The following is a 15907-nucleotide window of genomic DNA, read 5'->3' on the forward strand; positions in this document are numbered from 1 at the left end:
TTTTTGTTTAACACAAGTACAGGAAACATGATGCTGTTTATCAAGATAGAGTCTTTGTTCTGCAGGTATTTTGACGTAGCTTTAGAGGAGTGAGATGATAGTAATGAATGTAAGATACATTAAGTTGGAATGTCTTTGATTTAAGTAAAAAAAGATTCATACTTTTAAGGGGGGGGGGAATCTCTCAAATATATTTGTGCTGGTTCTTAAGAATTTCAATCAAGTCTGAATATGTAAATATTGTAGGTGGGTGTATGTATGTTAAATATTAGTGGGAAAGAATGTTTAGCAGCAGAAGTATCATGTTGATGCTTTATATGACTTTTGTGAGCTAAGCTGACAAAATATAAAGCTACTGAAGAATACAGAGAAATCAAAAATTCATATAAATAATTTGAGATATAGGAATTTACAGTGCTAAGTCTTTTCCACTTCTGAAATAGTTAAGTTTACTGTAGAGAGGTATGAATTATTCCTACAAAAAAATCTAATTGACAAAATGAATAATTGAGGTGATATTAAATGTTAGAAATTTTATTTCTTCTCTGTTAATATTACCCATTATTCTTCCTTGGAAGAGATGCTTACACTTAACTTCCATGAAGTGATTTTTTTTTTTTTTTTAAATCTGGATAAGAATGAAATAAAAGTAATTTTTTTAAATCAGTGTTTTCATATTAAGGACCTCAGAGTCTTTCTTTTATATCTGTACTTAGACAGATAGATTTGCCTGGTGACCGAAGTGTCTTATGATTTAAAAATCAGGTCATTTCTTTAAGCTTGAAAAACAAAGGTCGGATCCAACTTGTGACACCCATCTTATACAATGTTCTTCTAAAACTAGATTCCAGTTGGATTATTGAATATAATCCATGAGAAACAATGTGTAAAAAGCAAGAAATTCTAATTTTACTTGAGAGAAAAAAAAACCCCATAATATACATGTGCCCACACACATGAACATACACACATTATAACATATATATATACACATATACATACATATGTCTATATATATGTATATAACTATATATGCATACACACACCCCTTATGAAACTTATATAAGATTTCCTAATGTAAGCATCAGGGAGGTTCTTGTTTTGGTCTCCACCAGACTGGTATCTCTATACTGTACTACATGTAATCAAGTTTCAGATATTCCCATAACACCTTTCATGTAAAAAATCAAACAAGATTCATATAAATCAGGTACTGTATGTTTGGACAGTTATATTTCAGAAGAATATTCCAATGCTGTGAGAAGCAGAAAGTATAGTGTAGGATTAGAATGAGTAAAAACTTTATGTTAATAACATTTTTTCCTTCTTTCAAGACACCTTTAATCTAGTTGCTTTACTTAATGTTACGTCCACACATAAATTGGATAATTAATAATCTCATCAAGGCAAATTCTTTATTTTTTGTGGATTGTACCCGAGATGAAAAAATCTTAATCACTTGAAAGGCTCATCTCCTCCTCCTTACCCTTGACCTCCAAATAATAAAAAAAAAAAGAATCAAAATGAAACAACCCCGACCAAAATAAACATACAAACAATATAATGATGATGCAATAGTGTTTTAACTAGGTTTTCTTGAGGGGAAGGAGCAGGGAGGAATGAATATTGGTTTTGAATAGAAGTTAGGCATTTGGAAGACTTGTTTGCACTGAACAGTATATGTAAATAGGGACCAGTATAGGATGAGTCCCCAAATAAATTATTACTATCACTTTTCAGACTAAAAATAAAACATTTTAAATATATTGATTATACCTTCATCAGAACATAAGTATTTTATCTAGCCTATAGGTTCCAAGGATCTCTATTTGGGCTTAACTTACCATAATTTCAAAACAAAACAATGCAATGTGAAATTTTGCACATTAGGATGTTCATAGTGACCACATAAAATAATAATAAAAAAAAAATTCACAGACTGTTAGCCATATATTTCAACTTTTTTTCACAATTTGAACCTGGTAAAAATTAAAAATAGCATCAGTTTCAGGTTAGGAATATTTATTTTTCATTCCTTTTTAAAAGCAGATGCGTTTCTATGTGCTATTATTTTTTATTTTAAGTATAAGACTGGGGGGGCATGCCATGAGTGAGAAGGTAATCTGGTAAAAATAAAAATGTGTGCTCAATTAAAATCTTGATCATATCATGCCACTGACTTTAAGCCAAACTTTACACTGATTCCAGGCTAGAGTATGGCTTAAAAATCTTTGGTATGATATAAGACTCGCATTAATCTGAACAGGTTTTCAATCATGTCCATTGTTCCCTGACTTTAATTGCTTTTTTTCATCTGTATTTCTGACTTGGCGTCAAGATTCAGAATTGCATTTCAAGTCTATGAATTTTTGTGGCATTTTGACTCTTATTCCTGCCCCATCTCCCCTGATTTAAGACTTCTTTGCCATTGCCGAGTGACAAAAAGTTGAAAAGTTATGGCTAGTTGTATTTCTATTTTAATAACCATACCTATATAATTGTCATTTTCATACATTAAAAAAATATTTATGCTTTCTTTTATATTTTAGTCAAGTACTTTCTTAAACAAAACAATAGCACCACTTTGGCATTGTTGGCCAAATCAGTAACAGGAAAAGCAAATATGCAGATACTTTTCTGAACTCATCTTATCATGCACTTGCTTGGTAAAATGGAGAGCTGAGAAGACACAGTGCTTGGCCTTGAGTCTTCATTAATCAACTTTAACCATTGATACTATGTCAACAACCAGCTCATGGAGCAGCTGAACATAGCTACTAGTTGTGTATGGAATTCACTTCTGTAAAGAAAGCCTGCTACTGGTTAATTCACCCTTTAATCTTAAAAAAGGAATTGACACTCTAATTTCTCATATGCAAATGGTACCTACTTTAATGAGTCTCCAGGGACTGAATGCAGTATCCCATTACTTGATTTTTCTTTTTTCTCTTGACTGAATGGTACAAATGAGCCTCATACATGTCTTTCACACAAATGCAAGTGTAGATATGTAACTATATTTTGAGCAGAATATAGAATTTATTCATTTTCCATTTAAACTCTTAATGATTAATTATGGTTACTATGGAGATAAGGCTCAAATTTTGTTGCCTTGATGAAAGAGATATTCGACTTCAGTGGGTTTAGGTCGGCAGTCCTTTTTGAACTAACTGAAAATAATGAGGCTTAATTCACATTTTTACTTCTGCACTTCAGTGACATTCTGTGTATTAATTGGAGTTTTGTGTCTATTCCAGAATACAAAAATCTGTGCCTTCTATCATATGATTTACATGATATGGAAGGATGGGGAGTGGGATTTTCTTTACCACTTAGGTGATTTATGAGAATCAATGGCATCCAGTAAAAGCCCTGTTCCTAAATATCTGGAGTGCTTTTGAAAATTCAGCTGAAACCTTCAATTTCTCTAATTAGAAGTTTTTCAAGTCAGGCTACTTTGTACTTTTGGGAGGGAGATGTTTTGGCTCATGCTTCAACTTCTTTAAGTAGCGGATTTATTGAGATTATTAAACTAATGAAGCCCTTTATCTTTCATGCTGACTGGTGTATCATGTGCTCCCTGCCAAATGACTGGAGATTTCTTATACTAGTATGCATTCTCCTTCCATGGATTTCTCACCTTTATGGTGGTGGTGAGAAATCTTAATTTTATTTTGTGATACCATTTATTTTCTAGTAAAACCAAGTGTTGCCTTTGAAGCTTGCAGCTGTTCATAATTTATTGTAGTTACTTTCAAGAATTGCTCTGGTTTGTTTAGTCAGTTGACAAGTTCTGATTTTAGATCTTGCTGTCTATAAGTGGCATTTTCTATGATTTCTCAGTATGGTGAGGTGAAATATGGTGGCATAAATGTGAATGCATGAATCCCAAGATAAGACCAAAATTTGAATTAATTTATAGGAACAAAATAGCAAAATGATGTATGGTTATTCTGTTATGCCTAGTGGTGCGCCAGTAAAATATTATCTACAAGGAAACTTGCCACTATATGAATCTGCAAATTGCTTTTTGAAGTCACATTTTTCCTCCCTTCTACCCTTAGGACTTCAGAGGAGGTAGGGAACAGAAAGAATCATGGGACACATAATGGAAATATGTATTATGTCTGTAAGATAAAAATAATGGTTTGTTCTTAGAATGCATTTCAGAATTCTTAATTGCTATTAAAGTAAAATATTTTCCTCTCAATCCCTCCACCAAAAAAAGGCCTGTAAGAGCTATGACAAGTATCAGAGTTGCTACCTCTGTTTATTGAATTGGTGGTAATAATTTAGGTTAGTTTCCCCATCTGTTTCTCTGTAATTTCTTCCTTTTTCAACGTAACTATCTCTGTCTGCTGTCATATATTCTTTTTATTCATTTATTGTTTTGCTTTTACATTGCGATGGCAGCCAATTGTGCATATAAACATGCATCTCACAGAGTGGAGGGTTTAAAGAATTGCACAGGAATACATTGTAGTTTCCTTACAAAAATTAAAACCCTCAAATTTTCTATTGGACTAAAAAAGTAACTATAATAATTTTTTAGTCTTCTAACACCTACCTTTGCTGTTTGTTTCACAAGAAACTATTGAGGAGCTGTACAATATGCAGTCTGCAGAAATTCTTCTCCTATGTTTTAGTCAACAGTTCAGTCATCTACTCCAATGGGTGTAGTAGAAAGTAAGGAAGGTTTGAGCCTTTAAAAAGAGATGTTTTCTTTCCTGATCTAATCGAGCATCTCCCTAATTTCTCCCTTCGAACAGTGTTCTCTTTGCCCTCTTTGGGGCTGACCAAGGGATCTCCATCCCCTGTATGAGCTTACGGGATGCAGTGTGGTGGGAGGAGGAACATTGCAGTTCTGAACAGGATGGACCAATGCATTCTCCCCTGCCTTTCCTGCTCTCACAGAGAAGGTTATTGTTCACCTTGGGATGCTGTTGGCTACCTTTCCCTCTTTCCTCAATGGCTGATCTAGCACTGAGTTGATTTACAAAAATGGAGCATAGGACACAGTGTTATTCACGGTACAATCGGTGCAGTACCTATCAAGGTTACAGGGCAGAGATTATCTGGAAGTATGTGTCTCCCACTAAAGTGCATGAAAAGCTATTGTGAGTAGCAGATTGAAGGACATTATCGTTCCATCTCTTCATAAGGACTCTTTCTACACTGTAATTTGGTGATTAGTTAGCTTTTCTGATTTGCAGAGAGAGGCAGCCACGTAATTAACAGTCAATTTAGTCACATCTGATGGTGGGAAGAATTCAAACAGCAGAGAACCTGAGTAATCCTCTGTTACGTTTGAATAGAACACTGATAATTCAGATTTAGGCCTGATGGGGTACCCTTTGATGTCATTTGAGGGTTGTTTTTCAAATTGTCTTCTTGGGGCATAGGCATCTATGAATTTGTGTTTCCCAGTTAAGTGGTAACACCACCATTCAAATATCTAAAAGGAAACAGGTATCTGAATTGTCTTTTGGAGACGGGAAAGTTATTTCCATGTTGGAATCTGAAGGTATTTTAATTCATTTAAATTGAATATTTTAAAAACTATTTTATTATTTAATCTTTGGCTCGATCTTTTCATATTTGCTTTTACCTATTACAATTTTGGCCAGACCCTTTCATGTAACAAACTATAAAATAGCACCGTTGTACTATAAAACAGAGATTTTTACATACTGTTTGATATATGTGTATTACTGATATGCTAATTTTTACATACTGCATTATATGGAGGAAGAAAGAAGTTACTTATACTGTTGCAAAATAATTACCTGGAAGAATCATTAATGGTTTGAGAGCCTATGTATGCTTTAACTGCTCTTAAAAATCTTTTGTCTCACAAATTGCAATAAACTGCATCTTTGCAAGAGAAGGAAAAATAGAACTGTCGTAAAACAAATGTGTCTATAACCCATGTTCTGTCAAAATGCCACAGATGGAATTAATGGATGTTAAAAACTGTATATGTTACCTTACTGCTGCTGTTACTGGGAATGTCAAACTGTGCAAATATGAAGGGGTAGACAAACAATGTTATCAGACACTGTAAAACAAACAGCCTGTTGCTTGTATAGAAGTGCAAATAAAAAAACCACCACTTAGACAAGGCTGATGAATGACTCCAGCAGCCAGTGTTCATAGGTTAATTTAGTGCAATTGGATCCATCAAAGGCCCATAATTTGTGGGCTTTTGAGGGGCACAGGACTTTAAGAGCTTTTGTGCAGGACATTTAAAACAGGTGAACAAACAGTAATATATCAACCAGTAATATATCAACCACAGATTTTTTTTTTTTTTTTTTTAGCTGTGGTCTGGTTAAAATGTTCTGTTCTCTAAAGACTTAATATTGGAATGTTTAGTTGCATCGTGCGCTGGGAGAATGCCCGTTGGTTGAGATTGCATCAAGCTTATTAAACCATAGGGGTTTTTTAAATCTTCCAATGTTTAACAAATAATTTATTTACAGCAAAGTATCCTGCAGATGGCACATTCATTCTTCATTCTTGTGGATGGCATGTTCTTACATTCTGTAGTTTCTGTTTCCTGTGTTCCCTCTACTTGTATTCTTCAAATGCACCTCCTGACGGGGTAGAAAAAAAGAATTATTCCAGATAGGTTTAATATGCTGTCTGACCACAAAACTCGTGTTAGTGGGAAAACAGTTATTCTGAATGCTGGAATTGTTAGAGCCCTTCTGCCCGTTCACAGGGAACTTAACAATACAAACATCTGTACACCAAATTCCCTATTCTACTAGGTATAAACACTTTTTTGGCTGTCATTGTTGATATTGGCAGAGGAAATATCTGCATATGGAACCTGGATGGGCTTAGACACACAGTAGGTACCAATGATTTTTTTTCTTACAGAACAAGGACATTTGCAAAAGATGGGTGCATAGGGGCCAAAGAACTTTAGAGTTGTTGCTGCAGAATTTATGGACCTCCTGGGCTTTGATACCCAGTGGTCAGAGGTTTTCAAAACTGCTGAGTGGGACTGTTACCTACATTTTGCATAAATGGCGTATGAGATGTGTAGGATTTTTGTCAGATAAGGTTTTTAGGAGGATACAAAGTGTGGATTCACTGCAGAAGCTCCAGCCAAATAATTTGTGTTTTCAGAAAGAGTCAGGGTGATGTGCCAGGCAATTCAAGAGGGCTTTGTAATGAATAGTACCCCCAGATCACCATTAACATAGGGATAACAACTACCTCAGTGACAGTAAAGGTAATTCAACTAAGATTGAAGGGTACTGCAAAGCATGCAGCAGCATCCTTATCCTATTAGGATGCACATTCAAACCTCATATTGTCATTAAAAAATCTCTTGCTTTATTGGTAATAAATGGAAAGTCTAATGTGTGTAGTAACAGGCATGATAGCTACTACATCTCTGGAGTCTCTAATTCTGTGAGTAGTGTGATCAGTAACATAATAACAAGGCTGGAAAGTAAGCAATGGGGGAAAATAATTTTCTGAAGTGAAGAGGCCAAGTTCTATCGGTTACACCTTAAGGTGCTCTCACTGGCTTGCTAATGTGGCATAGCTGTAATAGAAATTAGTGCCATTGTGAATATTTTGGCCTGTAAATACAACTGTGACTTGATACTGAGGCAATTAAAAATCTGTCAAGTTTAGAAAGATTAATGAGAAATAATATAATATTTTTCCTGTTTTATTAATGGCTTTTTCTTAAACTAAAAATCTTAACATCTTTTCCTCTCTCTCTTAGTCCCACTTAGTATTTATTTCAATATTGAAATTTTTAGAGACTATACTTCCTATTGATACTTTTTTTAGTAAATATATTTGTGTGTATTTTTCCAAATATGAGGCCTAAAGAGAAATAAGGACTAAAAATATGAGGAAGAAAAAAATTGGATCAAGATCTCTTTGGCCCTTTTGCTCAGGGTGCAAGAGGATGACATGGTACTATGGTTTTTTTGTTTACCCTCTTCTTTACTTACTGGATTTTAAAATCAGCCTTACCAGAGTTTCATATTCATGTAATAATTTTCAAGGTACCTTGTACCCTTAAATTGATACGAACTTTATGGCCCCAGTTCTGTGACACTGCTTCATTGAAAAAGGTCCCAGTCTCCCTTCATTTACACGATTGCTGTTGAAATAGCTCAATTTCCTTTGCTTGAACAGAGAACAGTTGTTTTCCAAAGTTCTATTCTCTAGTTTTCCAAATTGCTCTTAGAACTTAATTTACTTAAGGGTAAATAAACTTAAATTTATTAGCATTTCTCAGAAGAGAAAGAAATGAATGAAAGACAAGCTAGATGGAACCATATTTGGTGAAGACAGAAATTTAATTCTCCTTCTTGCTCCTGTTTTGCAGTTTGAAACTCTAAACATAAACTTAGTGAAAAAAATAGGTGAAATAACTACTTTCCTTTCCAATGCAAATCCTGGGCATTTCTCCCTGTTCTTTACTACTACATTGCTAACTGATGTATTTGCTCATTAAATGAGATTTTAATCTAAAAGCAATGTCAATAGTTATTCTCATAGTTTTAGATTGAAAAAAAAAATCTTCATCTATAATGCGCTTGGGTCTCACATCTGTTCTCTTTGTTAAAAATTAAAGGACATCTTTCTAGTGTTTAGAAATGTTGAAAATTGGTTAAGTTGTGTTCTCTTTAATAACCTCTGCTTATATACATAGCTAACTGCAATTGGGGTAGAAGTTTAAAATTAATTTGCATTATGCAGTTGTATTATGTACTTCCTATTTTTCATCAGTTGTAACAAGATAAATACCTAAATATCTCTCATTTTTTAACAGTAAGAATTCTATTGAAAACTTTCAACAGAGTATTCCAATAACAAGCAAGTAAACAGAACAGAATTTGGATGAGCAGAATTGATAAGTGATCATTAAATGAGTGAGCAACAGGTTGTGCAGGTTGGTTGGATTATTTGATAAAAAGTTTAGGTTTTCCTAATCTTAAATTTAATGTGAATATTAATGAGAAATAATAATATATTTTTATTTTAAAAAGAAAATTGCTGCAAGATTAATAGGAATAATTGCTGGATGGGGATCCTGAAAAAAAAAACTAACTTATTTTTTGTAATGTACAGGTGTTTAAATAATATTTAATTTTTACAGTATTTTAACTCTATATTTTAGTGGGGTCTTGTTTTGAATAGTATTACAATTAATGCAAAATGATGAAATAGTAAATTTCAGTAGCTTAGTTAAGATGGTCAGGAAAGTAAGGGGATTTTGAGTAATATTAAATTCTTAAATTTAAAGTTTTGAGGAGGCTGAAAATAAGTTAATGAAGGTCAGTTTCACCACAAGAAAAAGATAAAGCTACAAGAAATCAAAAAGCTTTATTTTTACTTTTTAAAATTAAAATATTTTGCTTTGGAAATACCAAAATATTAAATTCCAGCAGTTTCAATGTGAGATTTCTGACTTTCCCTTTTCAAAACATCTTATTTCTCATTCAGTGTAGTAAAAAGATATAGAGAACTAATCGACATTAATAATATTAGTATTAATAATAGAAAGTTATATGTATTGAAGTAAGTTAAATACACTGAAGAAGTACACTCTTTATCATTCTTGCTCTTAGGGTTGCAACAGGATCTACATTTCTTCTATTCCCTTAACTTAATGGTCCAGAACAGTTGTCCTGAATTATTGGTTTTTTTTAATTTCATCAAACTGACCATAAACTGAAAATCTAATTTAATCACCAATCTTTCCTTAAGAGGCCTATTAGAGAAAACCAATTGCATTACCTGTAGCTCTTGCATATTTTATGCCATTTCTCTATTTCTGATCAGCTGCTCTTGTACCGAGGAATCTGAATGAACAGGGCAACATATTCTAGAACACAGATTGACTGAATGCAGATTATATGGATAGATCCTGTTCTATTTAAAGGAGTAATTTTGCAGATCAAGTTTAGAGGAGCAGAAATAAAAAATATAAAATAAATGGTTTCCTAAATCTTAGCCAGCTATGTTGGGATTTTTATATAAAATATGCTTTGGATATTATTGTTACAGCAACGTGTGAAGGCTACTGAAAAACCTATTTATTTAAAACTTCCATGCTTTGACATTTATTGTTTCACACAGGAGAAAGCAATTGGAATGCTCCAGAAGCATCTCAAAGTACAGACAGTTTTTTCATCCCAGAGTTACTGACCCAGACGTGTTAGGTGACCTCTGTAGACTGCAACTTAAAAAAATATAAGATAATTCAGGGAGTCAGAGAAATAATTCTTTTTAAGTAGGGGACACACACTTCGGTAGGAGTTTGGTATCCTTTAGATAGATGTTTGAGAAGGATGTTTGACTCCTGGGCACCAACAGAAACTGTGTATTACTGTAGCTTACAATTTACTGAAGGTCCACAGTGCTGAAATCCAGCTGGGAAGATACTCTGAGTTATCCCAACTGTTCACTACAGACTCCAGGGTGGTTAGCCTGTAGCTATCACATTGTCTTCTGATGCATACTTCATTTCTCATTATGCAAACTATAATGCATGCTTGTTGCATTCATTGGCTGCTCCAGTTTAAGGTAATCTTATGGGCTGAGTGCAAAAAAAGTGGTAAAAACTGGGCATGTAAGTTAGGATAGAGTTAACGTTGGGTCTGTTCTCCATTGTATACAGCAGCTGAGGCAATAACAAAGTGTTTCTAACTGCTTGTTTTCCTAATTCCTATTTTTTTTTGGTGAACCTGTGAAATATACTGTGTATACAATACCCCTAAAAACATCGTAACAGTGTGTTTCTTTTTTCTTTGCCATATACTTTCATATTTATTTGTGAGTAAAGGTCTTAGAACAGGTGACTATGATCCTATAGAGAAAGAATTATTTTGTTCATTAGCTACAAACAAACAAACTCTGTATGTATGGTCTCTGTAATTGGACTAAAACTAGCTCTTGATATTTGCCTTACAGTAGCAAATGGGCATTTTGGGGTTCCCAGCCCACATTAATCATTCAGCGCCTGGCCTTCATCATTCAGATTTGCATATGCAGTGTAGCAACACTTGTTTAATGTAATGACAAAGAGCAGCATTAACATAACCTATAAAGAGAACAGCCTTTCTTCATTGAAGCAAGTTAATCTACCAGATTGTGCATAGAAGGAAAGATCTGCTCAAGGACTTGGGAAAGTAGACCTCTTAGAAAAACACTTAAACCAAAACACAACTCTTACTTTGTCTATTAAAAAAGTTATAAGTGATGCAAAATAAAAACTGTATTAGAAGTATGAAAGACATAAGAAACTGATTGTGTATGAAATCTGAGAGTAACTACAATATGTTATATATTCTACTTAACACTGCCTTAAATCTTGTATCCAAATAAGAAAATATTACAGACAACATATTTTTTACACATAAAGTGAACATACATAAGACAATACATATGTGCATCACATACAATACTAGGAGAGAAAAATATGCTGAGCTAGAAGAAAACCTGTTCAACTGAAAAACAATTTGACTTTAGTATAATTAATTTCTTAACTGAAATTAGTGGCATATCAACACTATGAATTAGCTAAATGCATTCATATTGGGGGTGCCTATCCAAAGAAGAAAGTATGAATATAACATTGTATTTCTTAATGGAAGCATATACAGATAACTGCAAAAGGAAAAAAAGAAAGAAAAAATAATTACATGAGAATATATACCAGAGCTTTTTCACAGAGTTTTTCTTTATGAATTGTTTCCCTTCTCTTCTTGTCTGTATTTTCCTTTTTTGATGAATCTGAATAATAGTTCCTCCTCATCCCTTCTGTATTTTGTTTCCTCAATCTAGTTTTCTCCATCCACAGATACTAATGAAAACTTTTGTTTCTTTTTCCCATCAGATTTCTGTTATTTCATCAACAGGTTCCCATCAAGAAATATTTATGATTTTTCTGCTTGTATTCACTTCTCTCCTCCTTTTCACATACATTTTCTGTAAAAGTGTTGCTTTCTTTAATGTTAATTTTTCTCTAATTTGGTTTTCTGTCCCCTTTTCTCAAAATTCTCTCATTTCTGTGTGATGCACCATGGTTCATTCAGCTGGTCAATATTTCTCATTTCCCAGCTTCTTTGATAGAATTCCCTATCCTTTCTTTTAACTTCTTGATTTTTTTTTTTTCCCTTTCTTTTAATTTCCTGGATGATTTCTTCTGCAGCTAGCTTCTCTCAATTACTACATACCCCCTCTAGTTTTTTTCTTCTTCCAGTACGCCTTCTCGCACACTACATTCCCTGCTGCTGCAGAAAGATGCAAGGCCTTTCTTCGGTTCTATCTTCATTGTAAGAAAAGTATTTTCCTGCCTATCTTGTGATCTGGGAAGAGCACAGCTGCCTAAAGAATGACATCATTCCTTAGCCCTACAAGGAATGTGCTGTACAGATCCATCAGAGAGCTGGCAGGTATCTTGCTGCCTTTTAGTTGAAGTTACAGGATGTTTTACACATCACCTTAGCAACAAGTTTGGGAAGGAGCACACAGGTTACTGGCCAAGCCTGTTTTCTTCTTTTCCCTCAAGCATTATATATATGTATGCCCAGACAGGAATAAACCACAGGGTTTTCTTGTCTCTAGTTGAGCTCTACCTGAAGACAACTTCACTTGTTGTCATGTGTGCCTTGTGAGATGTCCACAGCTAAGGTGGCACTTCCCAGGAAGAATCATACAGCCATTACCTCAAAAGATTGAAAATGGTTGAGGAAGATGTGAAAGGTTTCCATTCTATGGGTTGACACATGGAAAAGAAATGGATGCTGGAACAATTACAATTGATCTTTTCATAAAGATAACATTAAGGAAAGTAGTATATAGTTCTGGCTTCCTGACTGTGAAATCTTAGGATTTCATGCAGTTCCATTGCTTATAAGAAAAAAATTTCAGATAACTGCAGGAGTGCGGCCAACATGTGTAGGACAGACAGGGTCAGCTACAACAAAATATATCACTAGAGGCTTACAGCAGATGACAAATAACATGTAAAACAGATGTTCAGAACTTAAACAGGAGTGACAGTTGGCTATGAGCTTAATGGGAGCCTGGCCTAAGATAGTTTTCCTGAACTATAGGCTCTGTTGAGGAGAGATGGGACTTAACTACATATATGTACGGTATATCTAGCATGACAAGAACAAACATCTGGATACTCTAAATTTCACAATTATGCCAACAATACCAATGAATGTTTGGCATGCTTGGAAAATATGCATATTAAAAATTAAAGTGTTAAAATGAAGTATGTAATGATTGCAATCACTATCCAATTAATTTAGTTCTGATAAATTAAAAAAAAAGCCAAAACAATGAAGAAAAAAAAATAATTTGTTAATTTACATGTAAAATGAATAGTAGAAAAGCTGTTTTCCCTTTTGATCACTCACTCTACCTCCTCCTGACAAAGAAGGATGAATGAGGAGGCTATGTACCGATCAGTTGTTAAACATTCAGTGTTTGACTTCTCTTTTGAAAGAAGTCCTAGGTGCTATTTATGATTGGATGATGTGAGTACTTGTCATTTACTACCCAGTAGAAGGATAAATCTTCACAACTACTAGGTTAGTAATTCCGTCTTTTATTCAGTGTTCTAAGAGGTGAGAGAGAACACACAATTTTCTACTTATTTATTACCACACACACTGTTTTGCAAAACCCCTCTAAATCTCAGTGTCCCTAGTAGGCAGAACACGTCAGTTTTTTGCTGTTACCAGCCTTGATAGAATTTCCCTTCCCTAAAATATGTAGGTTTTTGGTTTTGTTTTGTTTTTCCAGCCTGGCCTACCTTTTGTGCTTTTGGCATATCAGTGTGGCGCTGAGCACGTACAGAGCGTGCAGATTTAGGTGGCTTTATTGGAGCACAGTACATCTCCAGCCTCCTCAGGTCACAACTCTGGAAGCAGCATTCATCCACTATTCCCTTGTGGTGTAAGCGTCTACTGCTGGATCCATAGCCTGTAGGCTTACCTATTCAAAACACAAATGGAAAGGTTTTATGTTAGAGAGAAAATGCAAAGATCTCAGCAGCAATCATATTAAGTTGCATTATTTTAACTGAATCACCAATGGCAGTTGTAGAGGCTGCCTGTGTGTATCTGTTCTAAGACCCTCTTCTCGGATTCCGCTTCAAAAGATATTCCTGGAAATGGCCAGGTTTGAGCTCTGTCTATGAGTGGTTGCTTTTTAAGCACTGAGCAAAATTATATCTTCTTAGAAAAGCATTATTAAAAGATTTTCTCGAACTGTCTTGGCATTGAAAACGGAGAGCGAAGAAGTTGAAATCTGGCATTTAGAAGCCTTGCAAAGGAAATTTGCCCTTTAGCTTTTGGATGAAAACTGATTGTTGAGCTGACTGAGGTAGCTGGTGTTTAAAGACCATAGATCATGCCTGTGTTGTAGGCCAATATTTTCTAATGAAAAAGGCTACAGCGAGCCACTATGTGAAGTCAGAATGTGTTCCAAAGGGGAAATAAATACTGTATACCACTGCACAGGCTGCAAGATCTACAAGCTCAAAAACTAGTGGGAAGCAGGAAATAAAGTAACAAAGAAACCAATGAAATACAGCAAAAATAGGACGATGGTTCATGGAACAGAGAAAAGCAGCAGATTTCATATTCTATAGCTTTGCACAAGATAGGATATGGGGTTATCATAGCATGGTCTTTCCTGTGTTTTGTGTTTGCACTGGGTATCTCTAGAAAATAATTGATTGGCAAATGTTTTGCACTTTTCACTCAGCTACAGTAAAGGGTGACATTTTTATTGATGGAACTCTTGCACTCTTCTCTTTTTATTCAGTGATTTATGATTTCTTTAGTAACTGTTGATTTCTCTGTTATACTATGAAAAGATTACAGACCTATTATTTCCTGGCTTTGTTTGTATGCAACCCAGTGGGATGTGCAGTTTCCTTGATATGACTAACTACAAATGAAGGAACAATAAATCACAAAAAAAAAAAACGACCAACCCCAAGTAGTTGCTTACGTACTACATCTATTTTAAAATTCTGGTAGAATTTGGTTTCAGACATTAAAATTCTGAAAAGATTAAATGTGTGGGGTTTTTTGACATTTTCAGAATGATCCACATTGGTTAAGAAACCAAAAATATGGAAAAAAGGAAAGAAAATTACACCAAGAGCCAAAAAATGAAGTAACTCAATTCGGTCAGCTCTACCAATTTTTTTCTTGCCTTTTTTTCCCCCTTCAGTTTATCACTGACACCAAAAATATGTTACTCGCAGACTTTGGCAGGAGTATGTTTTAAGAAATTACTCAAGCTGAATAAAAGATAAAGGTATTAAAAAAGATAAAAATTCAGTTTCTCTTTGGGAAATTATTGCCTCCAATGCTTATACAGTAAATTCTAGGTTAATATCTATATACTTGTCCTGCGGTTGTCAGTTTGAAGGCAATACTGCATGTTGCAATTCTCTGTCATTAAAACATATATCCACTGATGAAGAACCCTTGAGGCCTTAGTACATCCATAAACGAAAAGACCTCTCGTGGTAAATATGTCTAACATTTTAGCCAACAATAGAGTCAGAGAACTAACTATCCCTATGAGCTTTGTAAACCCTGACAATAGGTTTTTAAATGTCTTTTTTCCAGGGACTATAAATTAAACAAAAAGAAAAACATGCTTACTTAGTATATTGCAATCCACTAAGGGCCTCTATACTGTACGTTGCCTGCTAAATTATTTGTTTCATAAAACTAAACAGAAGAGAGAGCCAGGAGTAGATTACAGTAATATTTTGATTTGTCTGTGTGTATGTGTTTTTTTCTGTGTATCACTGAAAAGTATTATAAATATTAGGACATAGATTTCTGAGATTTTTTCCAGACTCTTTTCATTCACTGAGTTATAGTAT

At 34.3% G+C, this 15907-nt stretch overlaps 1 protein-coding gene across 1 annotated transcript; it reads right to left on the bottom strand.

Annotated features, from left to right (window-relative positions):
* Positions 1 to 6472: 6472 nt before the first annotated feature.
* On the bottom strand, positions 6473 to 13992 carry IGF1 (insulin-like growth factor 1 (somatomedin C); the record flags this gene model as incomplete). Its single annotated transcript, XM_010159973.1, is given in 3 exon segments — positions 6473 to 6548; positions 6550 to 6596; positions 13811 to 13992. Coding segments are annotated over 3 exon segments (305 nt in total), but the record flags the coding sequence as incomplete, so codon positions are not given.
* Positions 13993 to 15907: the final 1915 nt, after the last annotated feature.

Source organism: Eurypyga helias, unplaced genomic scaffold (genome assembly GCF_000690775.1).
Source record: "Eurypyga helias isolate BGI_N326 unplaced genomic scaffold, ASM69077v1 scaffold1171, whole genome shotgun sequence".
Lineage (NCBI taxonomy): Eukaryota > Metazoa > Chordata > Aves > Eurypygiformes > Eurypygidae > Eurypyga > Eurypyga helias.